Source organism: Henckelia pumila, chromosome 3 (assembly GCF_033568475.1).
Source record: "Henckelia pumila isolate YLH828 chromosome 3, ASM3356847v2, whole genome shotgun sequence".
In the NCBI taxonomy this organism is placed as follows: domain Eukaryota; kingdom Viridiplantae; phylum Streptophyta; class Magnoliopsida; order Lamiales; family Gesneriaceae; genus Henckelia; species Henckelia pumila.
The window spans coordinates 65,791,779-65,813,635 of record NC_133122.1 but is presented as its reverse complement, the minus strand read 5'-3'; the positions used below and the strand labels follow the sequence as shown (position 1 = coordinate 65,813,635).

General features: G+C 38.2%; 3 protein-coding genes across 3 annotated transcripts; 1 reads left to right on the top strand and 2 right to left on the bottom strand.

Moving 5' to 3' along the window:
• The first annotated feature begins 335 nt into the window (after nt 1-335).
• On the top strand, nt 336-4,035 carry LOC140893528 (probable serine/threonine-protein kinase PBL7). Its single transcript, XM_073302615.1, has 5 exons — nt 336-614; nt 1,749-2,002; nt 2,140-2,329; nt 2,411-2,802; nt 3,406-4,035. The coding sequence occupies exons 1-5, from the start codon at nt 497-499 to the stop codon at nt 3,688-3,690; spliced, it is 1,239 nt and encodes a 412-aa protein (XP_073158716.1). The 5' UTR covers nt 336-496; the 3' UTR covers nt 3,691-4,035.
• Nucleotides 4,036-4,236: 201 nt separating this feature from the next.
• LOC140893097 (uncharacterized) lies at nt 4,237-6,193 on the bottom strand. The gene is made up of 3 exons (XM_073302165.1): nt 5,309-6,193; nt 4,674-5,216; nt 4,237-4,583 (listed from the first exon to the last, which is right to left on the bottom strand). Exons 1-3 carry the CDS (start codon nt 6,185-6,187, stop codon nt 4,482-4,484), a joined length of 1,524 nt encoding a protein of 507 aa, XP_073158266.1. The 5' UTR covers nt 6,188-6,193; the 3' UTR covers nt 4,237-4,481.
• A 10,449-nt stretch (nt 6,194-16,642) lies between these two features.
• Nucleotides 16,643-21,144, bottom strand: LOC140892735 (probable LRR receptor-like serine/threonine-protein kinase At2g23950). The gene is made up of 11 exons (XM_073301708.1): nt 20,836-21,144; nt 20,581-20,713; nt 20,389-20,460; nt 20,145-20,288; nt 19,707-19,778; nt 19,502-19,561; nt 19,270-19,370; nt 19,039-19,173; nt 18,608-18,952; nt 17,437-17,816; nt 16,643-17,289 (listed from the first exon to the last, which is right to left on the bottom strand). The coding sequence occupies exons 1-11, from the start codon at nt 20,957-20,959 to the stop codon at nt 16,915-16,917; spliced, it is 1,941 nt and encodes a 646-aa protein (XP_073157809.1). The 5' UTR covers nt 20,960-21,144; the 3' UTR covers nt 16,643-16,914.
• Nucleotides 21,145-21,857: the final 713 nt, after the last annotated feature.

The window sequence follows — 21,857 nt, the reverse complement described above, 5'->3', positions numbered from 1 at the left end:
CATAAACCCTTCTATAAATTTCTTAACATAACATATATATATCGACAAAATTGTTTCGAATTAAATCTATATTAAAATATAATAACCAATATTATTAGATTATTAAATAAAATTTAATTAATTGTGATAGAAATGACAAAAATAATTTGAACATATTGCAAAATCTCCCGATTTATGACGTGGCGGTTGTGGAGTGGATGGTGTACTCGAGACACCCTTCACCAGATGCACCAGAAAACATCACCGATAAGTGTAAGAAAAAGAATTGCTTATTTAATATATACATATATATAGAGATCGATATTAATATAAACCATCACTTCTCTCTCTGTTTCTCCACCTAAAACCTGTTGCCTTTTCAAATTCTCTCTTCCCATTCTCTATAATCTCTTCTGTTTCATCTACAGCTGAGAGAGCAAGAAATATATACACGAAATATATAATTTTTATTGATTTATATTTATATTTATATTTTTGGGCGAAAGGAGGGGAAGACATGGGGTGTTTCCTTTGCTCCGGAGAATCATCGATGGACCGGAGAATGGAAAGAAAGAACAAGAACAACATTAACAATGATCGGTATCGAAAGACTGATCATTCGCAGCAGCCGCAAGGTACACGTGATCAAATAAATATATGGAATGAAATCCCGATTTTTTGAATCATATCTTTTAATCGTGGGATTTGCATAAAGTTTTCTTTTTTTTTTTTTGAAAAAAAAATCAAAAACTTTTCTTTGAGAACTTCTGGGGTTTTCTACGTGGGTTTTTGAGAAATCTTTGTTTCGTTCCCTTTTGGGTTATGGATCGGTGAAGGGTTTGGTTTTCTTCGTTCCATTGTTATTTGTGGGCAGTGCAATTTACTTTTTCTTGGTTTGCATGTCTACCTCTGTCATTCTACGGCAGCCGTTCAATGCTATTGAATTGCATGCGCGTGTTCTTCATCTGTCTTTGGAATGAATTTATGATTTTACGCGTAAGGAAGAAGGTCCTTTTTAATGAATTCATATTTAAGTGTACTTCTGGCTGGTGGGTGAGGTTTCTATATTTCTTGTTTCTTTAGTTTAATGTCATGAATTTTTGTTGATCGATCCTTCAAGGGTTTTGGAAATAGGTTGAATTTTGTTGCATTTTTGGGCCAAGCCAGAAATATTGCTGATGGGATACGCAATCTATGCTATTAAACCATATATACCGCCCAATCTCAGGAAAAAGAAAAGCTAAAAATTGAATCTTTTGTTGGGAGGAGAGTGAAAATTGTCTTATCTTATCTTATTAAAAAAAAAATTACTCTCTGATTTCCGAGTTATTTTCAGATTGAGGGGCGATTGAGTAATGCAGCCTCCTCTATGTGTTTAGATTCATATGTTTATTTTAAGATATAAAATTCTTTTGGAGAGTTTGTGTTTATTGCATCATCAATGGCATGAATCATTTTGTTTGTTGTGTGACTTTGTGTTGGAACAGAGCAAAGGGTGATGCTTTTGACGTACTACAAGGCATACTTTGGGAAAGTTCGATTTTCTATTTGTTCTTGTTTGTTTCCACAATTTTGTCCTTTATATTTATAATATAATATAATATAATAGTATGGTGGTTGTGTTCATCCACTACTACTTCATGTTGGAATTAATTCTTTAGCTTTATTTTTCATTCTTCTTTTCTTTATGTATCTTTTCCTTTTGTAGTTTATGATTGGACATCATTCACATAATACTGTTCTTTTTCCTTTTGGTTTATGTTCTTTAGATGCCCGCAAATCTAGTCCACGTGATAAAATTGTGAAAGAGGATTCAAAGGTTGTAAATCATTCTGACATAGAACACACGGTGGAGGTGTCTGATGCCAGTAATAGTTCTTGTGATGGAGAGACGAAAGAAGTCAAAGCAAGGAAATTTACATTTTCTGATCTAGTAGCCGCTACACAGAATTTTAGAGATGAATATTTCCTTGGCGAGGGGGGGTTTGGAAAAGTTTATAAAGGTCATTTGGACACTGATGAGGTCAGTTGTGGTGTTTATTCGTTTATCCAGCTTTCTTATGACATAGTCGATATATTTGTTATTGACTTATTTTTTGGTCTAAGATCTTAGTATAAGCTTCAGGTTGTGGAGCTGAATAGTTTGGTGGTGTTATGCAGATTGTGGCAATCAAGCAACTTGATCGAAACGGATGCCAAGGGATTCGGGAATTCGTTGTAGAAGTTCTAACATTAGGTACGGCCGACCACCCTAATCTCGTCAAGTTAGTTGGTTACTGCGCTGAAGGAGATCAGAGGCTATTAGTCTATGAGTACATGTCGCACGGTTCCTTGGAGGACCATTTACATGGTATGTCTCAGCCACGTGCCATGGGTCAATTTCGTACATAGGTTATGGCTTGTATTTCACTTATGACATTTACTTTCACAGACCTTCGCCCTAATGTAAAACAGCTAGATTGGAACACTAGAATGAAGATAGCAGCTGGCGCGGCAAAAGGCTTAGAATATTTGCATGACAAGATGAAACCACCCATCATATATCGTGATTTGAAGTGTTCCAACATTTTGCTCGGGGATGGATATCATCCAAAACTATCGGATTTTGGATTGGCCAAGGTCGGCCCTTCTGGAGATCAGACACATGTTTCGACCAGAGTGATGGGCACGTATGGATACTGTGCACCTGATTATGCAATGACTGGCCAACTTACATTCAAGTCCGATATTTATAGTTTTGGCGTTTGTCTTCTAGAGATCATTACGGGCAGAAGGGCCATTGACAACAGAAGATGTGCTTCAGAGCAAAATCTGGTCTCATGGGTCAGTACCTCTGATTTCTACTTCTACATACTTAAGTTCTCATGGTTCGATAGTAGAGGGAGACCATTTGTTGATTTCTCTGTAGTAATCTTCTATCAAACGAATAATAACTATACCGCATACATCATCACTGAGCAGTAGAGCACATGAAATGTTGATGTTCTCTTTAGAATTTATTTTTTTATTGCCGTAGATCAGATGGTTTCATGACTCCTGATTTGCCCCCTTTCCGAGTTCATGCCAGCCTATATGGCTCCAAAAAGAAGAGTACCCAGCCAATCTTTTAGGTATCCAATGCTCCGCAACTGGTTCATTCAATCTCAAGTAGCTTATTTTCATCTTGTCCTAATCTTTATGGTGATGTCAAAAGATCAATCAGCTTTCTGAGAACAATGTGTTGATTTCTTGACTTAAGAACAAATAGTATCAGAAATCGTAGGTAAAACTAATCGTAGGAGAAGTTTTACCATAGGCCCGACATTTTGTCCAATTAGAAATCATTTTTATGTCCTGTGATGTTTAATCCCTTGATAGTATGTGAAGGAACACTTTCCTGTAGAAATGAAAATACCTTTTTACGGGTACGTTCTTGTCTCTCTGCAGGCCAAACCATTATTCAAGGACCGCAAAAAATTTCATCAAATGGCTGATCCAGCACTCGAAGGTCAATATCCGGTGAGAGGCTTATACCAGGCTCTTGCAATCGCGGCAATGTGCGTCCAAGAACAGCCTAATATGCGTCCTCTCATAGCCGATATTGTTATAGCATTGAACTACCTCGCTTCCCAGATATACGATCCCAACATCCATCCGGTCCAAACTCCCGGAAAGAGCCCTGCTTCGCGCAGAGTCAAGAAAGAAGAGGAACGTAAACACCAGGCTAACTAAGTTTGACGTTTTTCGCTCCTCAAATGTAAATGAAAGTTGAGGTATAAAAAGAAAGAGACGGAAAAAACAAAAGATAGAGCCTTTTTGACGTGAAACTTTGGAACTGGTTTCGCGTGGGATGTGAGCTGTGTAAGGTTTTTTGATTGATTGCTAAATGGGAGGAGAAAGGGCCGCACCCATTGTATTGGGTCGCCTGGAGCTGCTAAATTCTATTTTGGCTCAAGTTTTGTATCGAAATAACGTTACATTTTCTGCATCAGACATGAAACTCATGTTTAATATATACTTCGAACTTTAAGCACTATACTTACTATGTTCTTGATATTTATTTACAGTAATTATTAAGATGCCTTAATTTCTGTTTTTATCCAGAACCACACGTTTAATCTATACTTGTTTTTATTTTACTAGAACAATTAATCTACTCTAAAGTACCTTTATTTGAATCTATGATCAATGTTTAGTTGGCCACAAGTTCTTTGATGCATGTGCATGGCAAACTTAATGAGCAGAATGAGTAAAGAACAGGAAAAAAAAATTCCCTGATGTAACTTTGATTTTACAAAATTTCTTGAGGTAATATTGGATGGTAAATACAATTAAAATGTTCCACTGTGTTAGATTTACAGATAAAGCTAGAAATCCAGCGATGGTTTTATATATGTGACCTGCTTTTATCTTTGAAGGAAGCTTGATAGAGTCTCTGCGGTTACCTTTGGCTGTGAAATACTTCAACTTTCTATCTTCCCAAGAGTGAAACTTCACCTTAAAATGTAAGTCTTCTGTCTGAACTATAATTCGATAATCTCGCCTTGTCTGCAGTTACCCACCCATAGGTACAAAACCGAGTTCTTTCTTGAAGGCAAAACTCTACAACAATCCCTCCTAGGTGACTGAAACAGAGCGAAAAACGTGGTTTATTATCCAAAGATAAGTTCATGTTAACATTATAAATATGGCTTCATTAGAACTTTCAAGCTTACCCTCTTCCATCTGCCGCTGTCTGGCCTTTTCAAGATGACAACAGACTCGAGTTTTTCAGGCGAATCATTTCTCCATCGGCAATAAGGCTGCGACTCCTTATACCGTGAGTAAACCCCGATGATTTGTTTCCTGTTCTCATCATATTTGACGGAGCTCAAGTAGAACAAGAAAGGCTTTTGGCAAGGCTGCCTAGCCACAGGCCTAGTGTTGAATGCATATGCAGTATAGTCGGCTCGTTTATACCAGTTCAGAAATGTCCTCGCGGGCGTTTCTAGCTCTCTAGGAGAGATGATGCCCCTGATGATTTGAACCACATAGCCCCACGAAACAGAGATGGACCAGTTCCTTCTCTTGTTATAACAGATGGATTGTTGGATTATGCTGGCCGAATCCTGCTTTACCGATTCGAATAGACGTTTGATGCCCTCAACTTGACTCACGCCGGGGAATATAGGATCCACCACATCAAGATGGTGAAGTGATACCAGTGGAGTTACAGGGTGTGCTCCAAGAAGGCCTAATAGGTTCCCATACACATCATACTGCATTTCAAGAAAACATACATACATGGTAAGTTTTCTATATTTATACACGAAAAAATTGAACATAGGATCGAAGTTGTCAGAGATCTTACTTGATGAAAACCAGCTTCTTTGGTTAGAGGCACCCCCAATTCCGCCATACAAGCTTGAATCCTATCATCACTCCCATACAACCCCGGGTACCGTTGAATACACCGATCTTGCATTTTTTCGAGCTCTTTAGCCAAAGGATAGCTAATGGCGAATCCCCCTCCACCATAAGCCATAGCATAAGAGAAAAATATATTCTGAATATGGCTTTCTGATGAACTACCAATGTAGTAATACTGATTATGATCATATTTTGAAATCACTCTCAGTACATTTTCTACCATGAAAACTGTGTCATCATCTCCCATGACAAACCACTTCACATCTTTCATCCCCAACCTCAAAGTCTCCGAAACCACCCTCGAGATCCTCAAAGCCGACCGCTTTCCCTGCGTATTCGTGTACTGGTAATTGGAAGTATCGCCTGAAATTCGAATATCCGGCAACCTTTCATTTCGTCTAATCCTCACCTTCTCATCCAACCAGACGACCCCTCTAGTCTCCCCTGGCCTCCACCACAACTTTATGTACTCTTTCCTCTGCTCCCAGAGATTCGCAGAAGCAGCGATACAGAAAACCACATCTTTCAGCTGGATTTCGTCTCTTTCGTACGACGGGGGCGAAACAACATCACTTGAATCTTGTTTAGAAGAGCAATTTTGCGGAGGTGAGGGATGGTTAATTTCCACAATCTTTTCCACGCTTTTCTTGTCATACACAACGGGAGACGATAAAGAACAAGCGGGACTTCCGTTTCTATTCAAAACGAGCTTTGTGGAGTAAAGGGAATAGATTAGAAGCGTGGCCAAGACTAACCAGGTTATAGATGTGCGAAGGCTGATGAAGCCAGTGTGCATGAGGCGATGCGAAGAATGGTTCATTGGGCTGGCGATGGAGAATTTTTTGTACTTGAAAAGATCAATGGAATGGATTACACCATTAGCATAGAGTTTGAAAGTTGCAGAGAAGAAAGTAGTGCTTCAATGGAGAAATGTTCGGATCTTGGAAGACAATGTTTGTTATAGGAATGAACGAAGAGGAAGGCGGGGTTGCCTCGTGGGCGCCAATTATTTTCTTATGAAATTCATTACTATTATTGCAATTTTCTTTTCAGAGAAATTAATTTATTTTATTTCTCTTCAAATTTGATATTCCAAAAAGTATTAATAACTTGATATCAAAGTACGACAAAGTTTTATAACAACTATTTCGTATTTATACATGCTCTAAAAAATCAAATTTGAAATTCCAAAAAGTATTAATAACTTGATATCAAAGTACGACAAAGTTTTATAACAACTATTTCGTATTTATACATGCTCTAAAAAATAATTAATTCAAATTGTTAGTGTCACGCCCCGAAACCGGGCCTTGTTGACATCGGCGTTGTTTAACATTTCGAATTGAAAAACAACAAGCCACGTAGTATAGAGAACAACCTTCAACCAGTCTTTTACATAATCAAATATGTCTTTACAAAATAGGAAATACGACAATAGCGGAAACGACAAAATAATAGAAAATAACTTCTAATAAAACTTCAAGTTGATCACCAACCCCAGAATGCATATTGTCCATCCTCTTCTAGATTTTCTTCGGTATCTGAGGAGAAAAGTAAGGGGGTGAGTGTTTTGGAAAACACTCAGCAAGTGGGGGCCGATCGAGCACGATAAACACCAAAATATATTTACATGTACTCATGTATATTTCATAATCTCGAAACAAAATAAGCATGTTGAATTCAAACAAATACGAAGCAAATATTGCACTGTTAATTATCTAATTTTTCATGGTTCTACTGATCAGTCCCCTATATGTTACTCCTCTAAGGGGCGAGGCCAAAGGAACGGTTATTATAACCCACCGCATCAGGGCCATATCAAATCAAATCAAATCAAATCGTCGGAAATTCCTTAACCATTTCTAAATCGACTCTTAACAGTGCATCTCAAATATTTCCAAATAATTCTAACATGCTTCAAATAATATCATGAATAGCCAACAAATAATATATATCAAAGTGAAACGAATATTATCATGCCGATCGAATTTTCAAAAGTATAAGTATTTATGTTATAAAACTTAACTCACACGCAAAAATAAATATAAGTATAGAAACTTATATCACACAAAAGAAAGGTAGAAGCCCACTTACCGTATTCGATTTCTAAGAAAATCGTGTAGGAGTAAAGATTGTTGGAGAGCCTCGACTTCGGCAAAACTTGAACTAGATTCACAAAGAAATCTGTTCGGTTTTAAGGGAACTAAGCTGCTCAACTTTTCTGGAAAAATGCAACTCCTCGCTCGACTTCGGCGCTGCTTCTTGGCTTGAACTCGGGCAACTTTTTGGATTTGGTTGCAGTAGATGATTACTTGAACTTGGGTAGATTCGAAGGCTTCAGGAACAGGCAGAAACTTGCACTTGAAATGGACAGAAACCTCTTCCAAAATGGATAGAAAGTATGATCGAAACGATGCCGACTTTTTTTTTCGAGATTTCTGTTTATCACTTGTGCTCGACAATGAGCAGGCTTTTGAGCTTCGTACGGTTGCTGATGTCTTCGAATTTAGGAAGGACACAAGAATTCTGATATATGGAGAGGATTCTGCAGCCTCTATCAACCACAAATGGCAGCACACTGGGCAACAAAAATGGAGCTCAAGAAAACCAAAAAACAGCAGCTTGGTGCTCGAGAATTTGGAGTTTTTTGGGTGTGATCTTCATTCAGACTTTGGCCACTATTTATAGGCTGAAAATCTAACTGAAAAGCCTCTCATTCATGGCCAATAATTCCCATTAACAGCCATGATTCCTCTTTATTCTTGCTGTTACAATTCTTGACTGTTACTCACATCAATTTTGAATTTGAAACATCTGCCTTCCTTCCTTCCGTTAAGGCTCTTCATTGCTTGCTTGAAGGCTGAAAGCTGGGTTCTCACATCCCACCCTCCTTATTGAGAGTTTCGTCCTCGAAACTTGAGTCGAGTTGCTTTTCAAAAAAGATAAGAATATTGTTTCCATATATTCTCTTCGAGTTCCTATGTGGCTTCCCTTCAGAATGATTAGACCATTGCACTTTAACGTATGGTATGATCCGTCTCCTTAGCACTTGGTCTTTTGTATCCACAATGCGAATAGGAACCTCTTCATACTTAAGTTCCTCATTTAGATTCCCTTCGATTATAAGGGGTGCACTTTTAAGGACATGACTCGAGTCTGAAATATACTTTCTGAGCTGAGATACATGGAAAACATTGTGAATCCTTGACATATCTGGTGGTAATGCCAGTCTATATGCCAATGTTCCCACCTTGTCCAAAATCTCAAATGGTCCGACATATCTCGGGTTTAACTTCCCGTTTTTCCCGAACCGAATCACCCCTTTCATGGGTGAAACTTTAACATAAGCCTTTTTTCCTATGTCAAATTCCAACGGTCGTCTCTTCATATCATCCCAGCTCTTTTGTCGATCCTGAGCAGCTTTGAGTCTTTCCTTGATGATAGAAACTTTTTCTACTGTTGTTTGGACGAGGTCAGGTCCAGTGATAGCTTTCTCTCCCACTTCATCCCAATACAAAGGTGAACGACACTTTCTCCCATACAAGGCTTCGTATGGTGTCATTCCAATACTGCTATGGTAACTATTATTGTAAGCGAACTCGATTAAAGGTAAGTGTTCACTCCAGTTACCACTAAAGTCTAGGGCACAAGCCCTCAACATATCCTCCAAGGTTTGAATTGTTCTCTCTGTTTGGCCATCAGTTTGCGGATGGTAGGCTGTACTGAGAGTAACCTTGGTTCCCATTACTTCTTGAAAACTTTTCCAGAATCGGGACACAAATCTCGGATCCCTATCCGACAAAATACTAGCAGGTACCCCATGTAATCTCACGATATTGTCCATATATAGGGTAGCTAGCTTATCCAGGTTATAATTCATGCGAACCGGTAGAAAGTGCGCTGTCTTTGTTAGTCTATCCACAATTACCCATATCCCGTCATGACTTTGTCTTGACTTGGGTAAACCAACAACAAAATCCATAGAAATGTGCTCCCATTTCCATTCCGGAATTTCCAGGGGCTGCAGTAATCCTCCAGGTCGTTGATGTTCGGCTTTGAAATGCTGATAGACCTGACACCTGGAAACAAACTCTGCAACATCCTTTTTCATTCCATTCCACCAAAAATTGCCTTTCAAATCCCTGTACATTTTGGTACTGCCGGGATGAACTGAAAATTTTGATTTGTGTGCTTCCGACATTACCTCCTGACGAATATTGTCAATGTCAGGTACACACAATCGTCCTTTCATCCACATAACTCCGTTTTGATCTATTTCAAGATTTGGTGACTTTCCTTCTCCTGCTTGCTCCCTGAGTTTTGCTAAAGAAGGATCTTGGTTCTGTTTCAATTTGACGGTTTCTCGCAGACATGGTTGTGCTGAGAGTGAAGCTAAGATCACCTTACCCATGTTCTTCCGACTTAGAGCATCAGCTACCTTGTTTGCTTTTCCAGGATGGTAGCTTATTGTCAAGTCATAATCCTTCAATAGTTCAATCCACCTTCTATGTCTCATATTCAACTCTTTTTGAGTAAACAAGTACTTGAGACTTTGGTGATCAGTAAATATTTCACACTTTGCACCGTAAAGATAATGTCTCCAAATCTTTAGTGCAAAGACTACTGCGGCTAATTCGAGGTCATGCGTGGGGTAATTTTGCTCATACGGTTTTAGTTGTCTTGAAGCATAAGCAATCACCCTTCCATCTTGCATGAGTACGCATCCCAATCCTCCTTTTGACGCATCACTATAGATGGTAAAATCCTTGCCTTCAGTCGGTAGTGTCAATACTGGTGTAGATGCCAGCTTTTTCTTCAAAATTTCAAAGCTCTTTTCACATGTTTCATCCCAATTGAACTTAGAGTTCTTTTGTGTGAGTTTGGTGAGAGGTATAGCTATCGAGGAAAAACCTTCCACAAATTTTCGATAGTAACCAGCCAAACCTAGAAAGCTTCGAATTTCAGTTACCGTTTTTGGTCTAGGCCAATCCATAACTGCCTTTATTTTCTTGGGATCCACAGATACTCCGTCTTTGGATATTATATGGCCCAAGAATGTGACGCTCTTCAGCCAAAATTCACACTTCTTGAATTTGGCATAGAGTTCTTTATCTCTAAGCGTCTGGAGAGTGAGCCTGAGATGCTCTTTGTGGTCTTCTTCAATTGATGAATACACAAGAATATCATCAATAAACACCACCACAAACTTGTCGAGAAATGGCTTGAATACTCTATTCATGAGGTCCATGAACGCAGCTGGTGCATTGGTTAACCCAAAAGGCATCACCATGAATTCGTAATGCCCATATTTTTTCCGAAAAGCTGTTTTCGGAACGTCTTCTATCTTGACTTTCAATTGGTGATATCCTGACCTTAGATCGAGCTTGGAAAAGACTGTAGCTCCTTTGAGTTGGTCAAACAAATCATCAATTCTTGGAAGGGGGTAATTGTTCTTGATTGTGATCTTATTGAGTTCTCTATAGTCGATACACAACCTCATACTCCCATCTTTCTTCTTCACAAATAGAACCGGGGCTCCCCAAGGAGATGCGCTTGGTTGTATTTGCTTTTTATCCAACAATTCTTGCATTTGCTCTTTTAATTCTTTCAATTCCACTAGGGCCATTCGATATGGTGCTTTTGAGATAGGTGCAGCACCGGGTACTAGATTAATCTCAAATTCCACCTCGCGGTCAGGAATTACTCCAGGGAGTTCTTCATGAAACACATCCGGAAACTCTTGTACAACCGGAATCTCTTCTAGTGCAAGCGTAACTTCTTCCTTTACCTCACCTACTACGGCTACGTATACTTCTTCTCCACTTTTCATAGCTTTCCAAGCTTGAGAAGTAGATAAAAGAGACTTCTGCTCCTTGGTCTTACCATGATAAATGACTTCGTCGAGGTTTGAAGTTCGCAGTTTGACATTCTTCATGCGACAATCAACTAATGCATGATTATTTGCTAGCCAATCCATCCCCAAAATGGCATCAAATTCTACCATGTTTAGTTGAATCAGTTCAGCTTGAAATACGTGTTCACTGATACCAATTATGCAATCTCGGTGTACCCTATGAGTTTCAATTGCTTTACTAGTGGGAGTTGCTACCCTAAAAGGTTCCACAAGTATTTCAGGAATAAGTCCTAACTTCTTAGCAAACCTCTTTGATATAAACGAATGCGTAGCACCACAATCAAACAACACATAAGCAGGAGATTGGTTGATTAAAATGGTACCTGCCACGACATCGTTAGCTTTTCTTGCCTCCTCTTGAGTTAGGGCAAACACACGTGCGTTAGGCTTATTCTCCTTGTGATCCTTTGGTTTGTTGGATGTAGCATCTACATTTGATCCTGTCCCTCTCTTCAATGGCTCAGGACAGTCAGCAATTCTGTGTCCAAGCTTCCCACAATTAAAGCATGCTCCAGACTTCTTCTAACATTCTCCAGGATGACGGGTATTGCAGGTAGGGCACATCTTGGCTCCTTGATAGTTGGAGCCGGTAAAAGTGTTCTTGGTTACTCCACTAGCCTGATTGGGTTTCTTGTATGACTGCTTTCCTTGAGAATATTGGCCAGAGAGAGGCCTCTTATTCTTGTTTTCATCTTCCCTTCGATTGATGTCGGTCTCAGCTCGAATCGCGGCTCCCATTAGATCAGCAAATCTTGTGGCTTGGTATACTGCTAACGCTGTCTGAATACGGCTGCTTAACCCTCGTTTGTAATGGTGCATCTTCAAAATATCATCCGCCATAATCGTAGGAGCATATGTCCCAAATAAGTTGAATTTTGATGTGTATTCAACCACTGACATATCCGGATCTTGGGTGAAATTTTCAAATTCACTCAATTTCTGCAGTTTAACTTCGGCTGGATAGTACTGTTTCAAGAACGTATCCTTAAATTGTTGCCACGTGATTGGACCAGCTGCTATCATAGGTGGTGAAACTGCCTCCCACTACTTGGCTGCTTTTTCTTCCAAGAAGGGTGTTACTACATCCACCTTAAACTCATCAGGGATCTCGAGTAGGCAGAGTTGAGTCTCGATATTCTTGAGCCAATATTGACCAACCTCAGGATCTGGATCTCCTTTAAAGGTTTGGGCTCGATTCTTTCTCAATGACTCGTAATGATACTTTACCCCATGCACCAGTGGTACTGCCTGTGGTGGTGGATTGCCATTTACAGGCGGGTTTCCCAACCCTTGAAGGGTGTTAGCAACAATGGCCGCTATAGCCGCCAAGTCAGCATGATTTAGGCCTAACCCTTGCGGTGGTGGTGGTGGCGGCGGAGGGTTTCCTTCATTGTTGTTGTTGTGGTTTCTATAGCGTGGGTTACGATTGTTGCGTACTGGTCTCTCGTCCATGTCCTACATACGTAAAAGTTTCTAAGATTCTGATAGATTTATGGATTAGAAAAAAACAACTTAACAAGTTGGACACATAGGTAAACAAAAGACCATTCATTGAATTTCAAAATAACAACCGAATTGAAATAACAACTGATAGTTTTGGAATTGAAAGCAACAACTGAATTGGAAATAAGTGACAAGGAAGCAAAGCTGAACCAAAAACTAATGCATCCACACTAATCTAAGTCTATAACTTCTCCATCCCCCACAGCTTCGATGGGCTCTTCCTCCACCTCTATCTCTTCCGGATCTTCCTCTGGATCCTCCTCGGGTTCCTCCTCGGAATCCTCTTCTTGCAGTTGATTTACGGCCTGTAGTAGAATGGCATTATGATTATTCAAGTTTGCCACTGTACCCTGCAATTGCTGAATTTGAGCTTCCAGCTGCTGAATGCGATCTCGCATCTGTTGATGACGCTGCCCATGTTCTGCGCAGGACTGCTGCCCCAACTGCTTCTCATGATCCACTTGTTTAGTCAAGTGGCTAACAACACCAGATAGCTCTGCTATGGTGTCCTGTGCTGTACCCAATCTGACTTTCGTCTGCTTATGCTCTATCTCATCTGCCTCCATTCTTCCTTTTGTCTTGTTATGCTCTTCTTCAGACTTAATCACTTGGTTGCGCAGAGCTTCTTCACGAAAATGATTAAGGTCCATGTCATTATGGAGGTATATGTTATTCCCCCTCACTTGCTCTAACTCATAGAGGTATTTGTTGGCCCTCTTCTCCCATTCTCGCTGCTCACGCCTAGCAAGAACAACCTTAGCATAAAGTCGAGTAATCTTATGCTTCTGGTTATCAATAACCAGTTGCTTCATGCGAAAGATGGAATGGGCACGGGTACGAGGAAAACTTGGCGCCATTTCCTGAAAGAAAACAAATGGAAAGGCAAGGCTTAGAACAAAATATTAGAAATCAGCAATTACACAACACATGAACAGTTTGCAATAATTACAAACGAAAATGGGACTTTTCGGAAATATTTTCCAAAAATGAAAAATTTTGAGATTTTTAATTGAGCTGACAGTATCGATTGTGAGGATTGTGACACAATCGACGGAATTAGATTTCGAGTTTTTTTATGAAAAGTTATAAGGATTCTAAATCTTTCCTAAAACGGCAAAAATGCTATTTCGGAGTCCTAAACGATTGAGTTCGGCCTAAATAAGAGTTTCCTCATTGCGAAATATAATTTCGCAATGACTTTGATTTGTGAGATCGTTTCGGAGGGAACGACATTGGCCTTTTGGCCTACTATGAGAAAATGTCTAAAAATTTTCCTAAGGAATTCCCACCCGGATTATGAACCTGACGACTTTGATACCACAAAAATGTCACGCCCCGAAACCGGGCCTTGTTGACATCGGCGCTGTTTAACATTTCGAATTGAAAAATAACAAGCCACGTAATATAGAGAACAACCTTCAACCAGTCTTTTACATAATCAAATATGTCTTTACAAAATAGGAAATACGACAATAGCGAAAACGACAAAATAATAGAAAATAACTTCTAATAAAACTTCAAGTTGATCACCAACCCCAGAATGCATATTGTCCATCCTCTTCTAGATTTTCTTCAGTATCTGGGGAGGAAAGTAAGGGGGTGAGTGTTTTGGGAAACACTCAGCAAGTGGGGGCCGATCGAGCACGATAAACACCAAAATATATTTACATGTACTCATGTATATTTCATAATCTCGAAACAAAATAAGCATGTTGAATTCGAACAAATACGAAGCAAATATTGCACTGTTAATTATCTCATTTTCCGTGATTCTACTAATCAGTCCTCTATACGTTACTCCTCTAAGGGGCGAGGCCAAAGGAATGATTATTATAACCCACCGCATCAGGGCCATATCAAATCAAATCAAATCAAATCAAATCGTCGGAAATTCCTTAACCATTTCTAAATCGACTCTTAACAGTGCATCTCAAATATTTCCAAATAATTCTAACATGCTTCAAATAATATCACGAATAGCAAACAAATAATATATATCAAAGTGAAACGAATATTATCATGCCGATCGAATTTTCAAAAGTATAAGTATTTATGTTATAAAACTTAACTCACACGCAAAAATAAATATAAGTGTAGAAACTTATATCACACAAAAAAAAGGTAGAAGTCCACTTACCGTATTCGATTTCTAAGAAAATCGTGTAGGAGTAAAGATTGTTGGAGAGCCTCGACTTCGGCAAAACTTGAACTAGATTCACAACGAAATCTGTTCGGTTTTAAGGGAACTAAGCTGCTCAACTTTTCTGGAAAAATGCAACTCCTCGCTCGACTTCGGCGCTGCTTCTTGGCTTGAACTCGGGCAACTTTTTGGATTTGGTTGCAGTAGATGATTACTTGAACTTGGGTAGATTCGAAGGCTTCAGGAACAGGCAGAAACTTGCACTTGAAATGGACAGAAACCTCTTCCAAAATGGACAGAAAGTATGATCGAAACGATGCCGACTTTTTTTTTCGAGATTTCTGTTTATCACTTGTGCTCGACAATGAGCAGGCTTTTGAGCTTCGTACGGTTGCTGATGTCTTCGAATTTAGGAAGGACACAAGCTATGTAAGAATTCTGATATATGGAGAGGATTCTGCAGCCTCTATCAACCACAAATGGCAGCACACTGGGCAACAAAAATGGAGCTCAAGAAAACCAAAAAAACAGCAGCTTGGTGCTCGAGAATTTGGAGTTTTTTGGGTGTGATCTTCAATCAGACTTTGGCCACTATTTATAGGCTGAAAATCTAACTGAAAAGCCTCTCATTCATGGCCAATAATTCCCATTAACAGCCATGATTCCTCTTTATTCTTGCTGTTACAATTCTTGACTGTTACTCACATCAATTTTGAATTTGAAACATCTGCCTTCCTTCCTTCCGTTAAGGCTCTTCATTGCTTGCTTGAAGGCTGAAAGCTGGGTTCTCACAGTTAGCATGTTCTTTATTAACTTTTATAAATTATTTAAGGAAACATAGTCGTATGTAAAGGTAATATAATCGCACGTGGAGATCCAAATCTAGATGTGGCACCCATACAACAACGTTTTTTTGCTCTGCATAGACGTATAACAATTATTTTTTCAGTCTTATTCATTTAAGTTACATTTTCTTTTCGTCCCAAATATATAGTCTAGATTTCATATTAATGATGTCTCTCCTGTTCTTTTAATAATTTATCCTTAATAAATCAATATCATTAATTATTTGAACAATTATTTTATTATATTAAAATCTTCATTAAATAAGGGTAGAATGAGAAAATTTTTTCTAAAATTTACTTTCTCAAACATTTTTTTTAATCTATGTGAAAAAAAGTCAAAAACATACTTGCCTATTGATATAAGACTGAGGGACTATATCCTTGTATTCTCGCTAACAACCGTCTCCGACGTCATTTTGTTACATCCAACTTCATATATGTATGCAAGCATGACTTCATAATGAACTATTAAAACAACTATTATTTATCTATTCTCGATTGATCCAAATTGCTATACAAATCCTTGGTAATATTTTATTAACTATTTTAAACAGGCATCTTTCAACCATGTAGAACAGGAATATCATGTTACAAAAATAGCTAGCCCATAATAGAAATGTCATAAAAGAATGACATGGATTACCTTCAAAAAGCACAAGAAGTTTTAGTAAACGGTCCAACAAACTATTGATTTCATTTAGTTATATCAAATTTTACCTGATACCAATCTCGTTTTAAAGTTTGATTATATCAAACACTAAAAATGGGATTTGAAATTCTAAATCCCACCAAATTTCATGAAATCCATGGAACCAAATACATTGTTAAGTCATTAACAATTCCCATCAATTTGCTAATTAGAACTTGTAAACATGAAAAAAAGAGTAAAAGATTCAAACTGAATTGAAAAAAGTAAAAAGTTAAAGAACATATTTACCAAGGGTATAGTACTCTGATGAAACACACACAAAAAGGCTTATGTACATTCGACGAAGAAAATACCAAATAACAATGCATAGGAGGCTTGAGCCTATTTTAACTAGCAATCTCCCAACACAACACTAATTTTTCTCTCCTGGAAATGAATGAAACAAGAATTTACTTATCTATTTTCATTTTATTCTCTCAACTTTCCCATCCCTTGGTCACCTTGGACCTGAAAGCTCCATGCAATGACCATCATAGTCATCATCCATGGTAATTGTCATACCAAAAATGCTCGACTGATCGTGATCAACGTCCTCGTTTCCGGTGGCAGACATTGATCGTGACTTCCTGTTCTCGCGGGAAAAGTTTGTAGCAGTATTGACGTAATTATGTGTGGCTGCCCACTTTTCGGCTAGGCCATCACCTTCGAGCATCCGGACAACCTCGGACATTTTGGGACGATGGGCTGGCAGGTTTTGAGTACAGAGTAGAGCCACTTGCAACATCTCCCCTACCTCAATCCTGTCGAAGTTGATTCCCAATTCTCGGTCCACCAATAACTCGACTTTCTTCTCTCGCTGTATCTGCTTAACCTGCATTCAAACGATGTGTTGAAGACAATTAGTGGACAAGCAAATAGGTGTTTGTTAATGTCATCACAGCAAATGAACCACAGAGTCCACCCTATCATGTTTGTGCAATGCTAGAACTAGCACATGTGATGCTAAAGATGCACATACCCATTCGAGTACAGCTCCTTTTTGGTTCGCCGATTTTCCAAACTCAAGTGCTCTCATTCCAGTAATGAGTTCTAACAGGAGAATTCCGAATCCAAAGACATCAGTTTTCTCGGAGGACTGACCAGTTGAGAGGTATTCCGGTGCAATATGACCGACAGTACCACGAACAGCTGTGGTTACATGAGATTCAGCATGATCAAGTAGTTTTGCAAGGCCAAAGTCACCAACAACAGCCTCAAAGAAGTCGTCTAACAGCACATTGGCAGCCTTAACGTCCCTATGGATTATCTTTGGATCACATTGCTCATGCAGATAGAGAAGGCCCCTTGCAGCACCAATTGCGATTCTCTTTCTGGTGTTCCAATCGAGAGCCGGCTTCCCTGCAGTTATTATGCAAAAGCTCTTGATCACAAATTCAAATAAAGTACGTAGAACTAAGGAGCCACATTTTCACACTCATAGAAAAATTAACACAAGCCTTTCTAGGGCCATAGCATGATAATTCAGCCGTTCATTTCACAGTTTTTATAAGTTTGAGGGCAATAAACTTTCTAATATTAGATTTGATATTATACAGAACATTATGAATAGAGTATAAGAAATTCCAGGATTTGCTATCCTCAAATTTCCATCAAAATTCGAAATCTGCCCTGTGGATTTTGGAGTATCACGTCATAACTTGGCAGTAATACCAAAATCCAATGGCATCAAGAAAATCATCAGATGAATTGTCTTGATTTTTGGGTAACTCTCATAGGAAATACTTAAGTGCTGACGTTTCAATTGCATAAAAAAGCACAAAAAGAACAAGAAAGATTCTTTGTTATCTTGAAACATACCAAATGCAGTTGAATGGGCCCTGTTCCTAACTCACATGGCCTAAAGTTGGAAGTGACTTCACTCCCTGCTGATATTGAGGTCCACCAAAAGTTCATTGATGACATGATTTATGCATTGCTTTCTACCTAATAACGATTTAGTCGAGGGGTAGTGACATAGTCTATAACAGACAGAAGCCGTGATATCTTTCAAATTACTTGTGAAATGCTCAATAGGCTCCCTAGCAACTTCTCTGCTTCTATCCTTTTTTTCTAAAAATTACTAAATTGCTGGAAGAGTCAATAGCAAAAGATGAAATGTAATTTGAAAAATCAAAAGGAAAGGTTAACACCTCTTAGCCTTGCCGCCACACTGCCATTAGACATATAAGGATACACAAGAAGTCTTTCATTCGGCGTGGCACAGTATCCAATAATGCGAAGCAAATTCCGGTGAACAGCTAGGCTGATCATCTCTAATTCGGTCCTAAATTGTGATTCTCCAGTGGTTCCTGTCAAATCTTTTAGTCGTTTCACCGCCACCAGCGTCCCATCTGCCAACTTTCCCCTATAAACGTTGCCAAATCCTCCGGTGCCAAGAATGTTCTTCGAACTGTAATTGTCCGTAGCGTGCTGGAGTTCCTTAAATGTGAAGCATCTAAGATTTCCAAGACTTGTAATATCCTCTTCTTGAACGTCTAATAATGGCATATCATATTGATAAGATGTAAGAAACATGAGTGAACATAATAATATATTTGTATACTTGGGTGAAATCAAATACCTGCAAAGTTTAAAATGGATTGAGTCCTCTTCATGTTTCTTTTCCACGCGAGAAATCCTAACGCAACGACTAAGATTAATACAAAGCTAAGGCTCATTCCAAGTGCAATTGATAGTTTCCTGGAACTCGACCGGCCTGGATTTGTGCAAGGAAAAGAAATTACAATTGATAAAAAGAAAAAAAAAAGTTTCTAGAGTGAAGACATGAATACATAGAGGATTAATAATTTACCAGATGATGGATCCATGGTAAATGAAAGAGGACTAGCCAAGATTGATCCAGAACATTTTTCACTGGAGTGACTCCCACAAATTAAAGGGTTACCCAATATGCTGCAACATAAATTTTCATCACAACACAAAAAATGACAAAACAGAAACAATTATTTTTTCATGCATTATTGAATTAGAAAAAAATAAAGTCAATATCATCGATAGTACAGCTTTGTGCAGAGAATCCATACTTAAATGTTTTGGTATGAAAAGTAGGCACAGGTCCACTAAGATTGTTGTAGGACAAATCCCTGTACATAAATTCAACAAATTCAGAACCTACTATGATTCACATGTTGAAACAAATACTAGATATAATTCTATAACCTATCAGGCAACATGATAAACAACAAAACAAAATGTAGAAGTTAAATAAGATAGAGTGATCATACTCACAAGAAAGTAAGTTGGGGTAGACTGGCAAAAACCAGAGGAAGAGCCCCACTCAAGCAATTGTTATTGAACCTCCTATACATTACAAGACAAATTACGACCATAAGGCAGACCAACTAAAGTTATAGAAAAGGATGCAAGTCAAGGGTGAACTACCAGGGTGAGTAGAGACAATTAACTATATGTTCAAAAATATTTTAACTTGCATGCAAAATTACATGAGCAATTTCTGTGTGTGGATTTGTGTGTTATATTTTATCAATGTTCCATTAAATTTTCGTTTCTTCTTCCTCACAGAAAGAACCCGGGTAAGTATAAAGGCAGGAGCACAGTGAATGGCCTTCAACTCAATTCTCCCAATCAAATTTATCTAAAAATTGTATACCATATAATTCCAAATAGAAAATCCTAGAAAGAATACAGGGGAAAAATTACACTCACAGATACTGGAGATGATTCAACGAACCCAAAGATTCTGGAATATGACCAGAAAACTTGTTACTAGAGAGATCCAATGTTTCAAGACTAAAAAGATGGCCCAATTCTTCTGGAATATGCCCAGAAATATTGTTGTTTTGCAACAGTCTGCATATAGAAACATGAAATTTTCAGAACCAAGCCACACCAAAAGGCTTATTGACGATTAAGAATTACCACGTGTGAAAAGTTTCATCAAAGTGCTTACACTTGTTTGAGGTTTGTGAGGTTTGCTATCAGCCATGACAAAGAACCTGATAAACCTTGGCTAGGAGCTCCCCTGCACAAAATTCATTTAAATTTCTAGACAAGAAGACAGTTGTGGGCAAATGTATCTTTTTTTGCTTTACAGAGTAGTGAATCGAAAGTATTTAAAAATCAAGAAAACAAGAACACTCACAAAGCAGTGACAAGATTATCAGAATTACAAGTGATCATAGACCAGCTACAAGGGTCAACAGAGTCCTCATCCCAGTTGCTCAGAACTCCATGAGGATCATTCAAACTTTCCTTTAGACCAATCAAAGCTTCAACTGAAACCCAGAAAACAACATCCAAAAGAATCAGTTTCAATAAGCTAAAATTGATTGATTTATTTTTTTTACATTTCAAGATTCCTTTGATATCATTGCAGTATTGGAGTCTACATACATACCTTCGGGATTGCGAGCTTCAAATGAAAGTGCGGTAATGAAGCAACACGCGAGAAAACAGAGAAAAACAAGGCATTTGCTGGGAATACGAGACATGGTATCAAGAAACCATGAAGCAAGAAACATTAGAGAGAGCTGAGAAAAAAATTGTAACTTGACTTAAAAAAGACCATATATTTTAGTATGTTAGAACACTAGTACTAATCACTTGTGTTTCTTTATATCTTTCCTTTTTCTCTCTCACTGTCACCCATAAAACTTTATTCAAAGCAACCATCTTTTACTGTATTGAACCCCTCTCTTTTTCGAGTATTTTTAGACCCTCTTTTCCATCTTTTGAATTGCGGGGGGGAAAAAACACAGAAGCGATGTGATAAAAGTTTATTCTCTCACACACTGTGTGTGTTGGTGCGTTGTGTTGTGATTCTGTACTGCAAAGGGTCCCTGCAGGAGGTGTGTGGTGCAGCGGCAGGTGCTTTGTTTTTTTTGCCTTTTTCTCCTCATTCATTTGCTAAGCTTATTTACTTTGTAATTTTGTGGGTTCCCTTCTTTTCCTTGATTGGAGTTTGCTTATATTTAGTTTTTAATAATAATATAATAATTACCGCTGCCCACAAATTGCCTCTACTAACGGCGTAATATAATAACGTTTGAAATTATAACACTATAGTTTTGTAATATACTGAAATATTATTAAAATTTAAAAATATATAATATTTTTAAGAGTGAATTGTCCTAAAATCCCTAATACCCTTCCTAACTTTATTAGAACTCTCTAGGCAAAATATTTTTTACTATAATTCCTAGGACCACCAAACTTGAATATTTTAATATTTAATTTTTGTGCTGGATTTATGCTAATCTATGCTTGAAATCTATAGGTTCTATGCTTAACTTGTAAAGGTTTTATGCTTGAATCTGGAGATTTTGTGCTCATTTGCAGTATAAAGAAATATGCGAAAAAATGGTATCAGAGCTTTAGGTTAATTATTCAGACATAATATTATTCGTTAATTCATGCTTT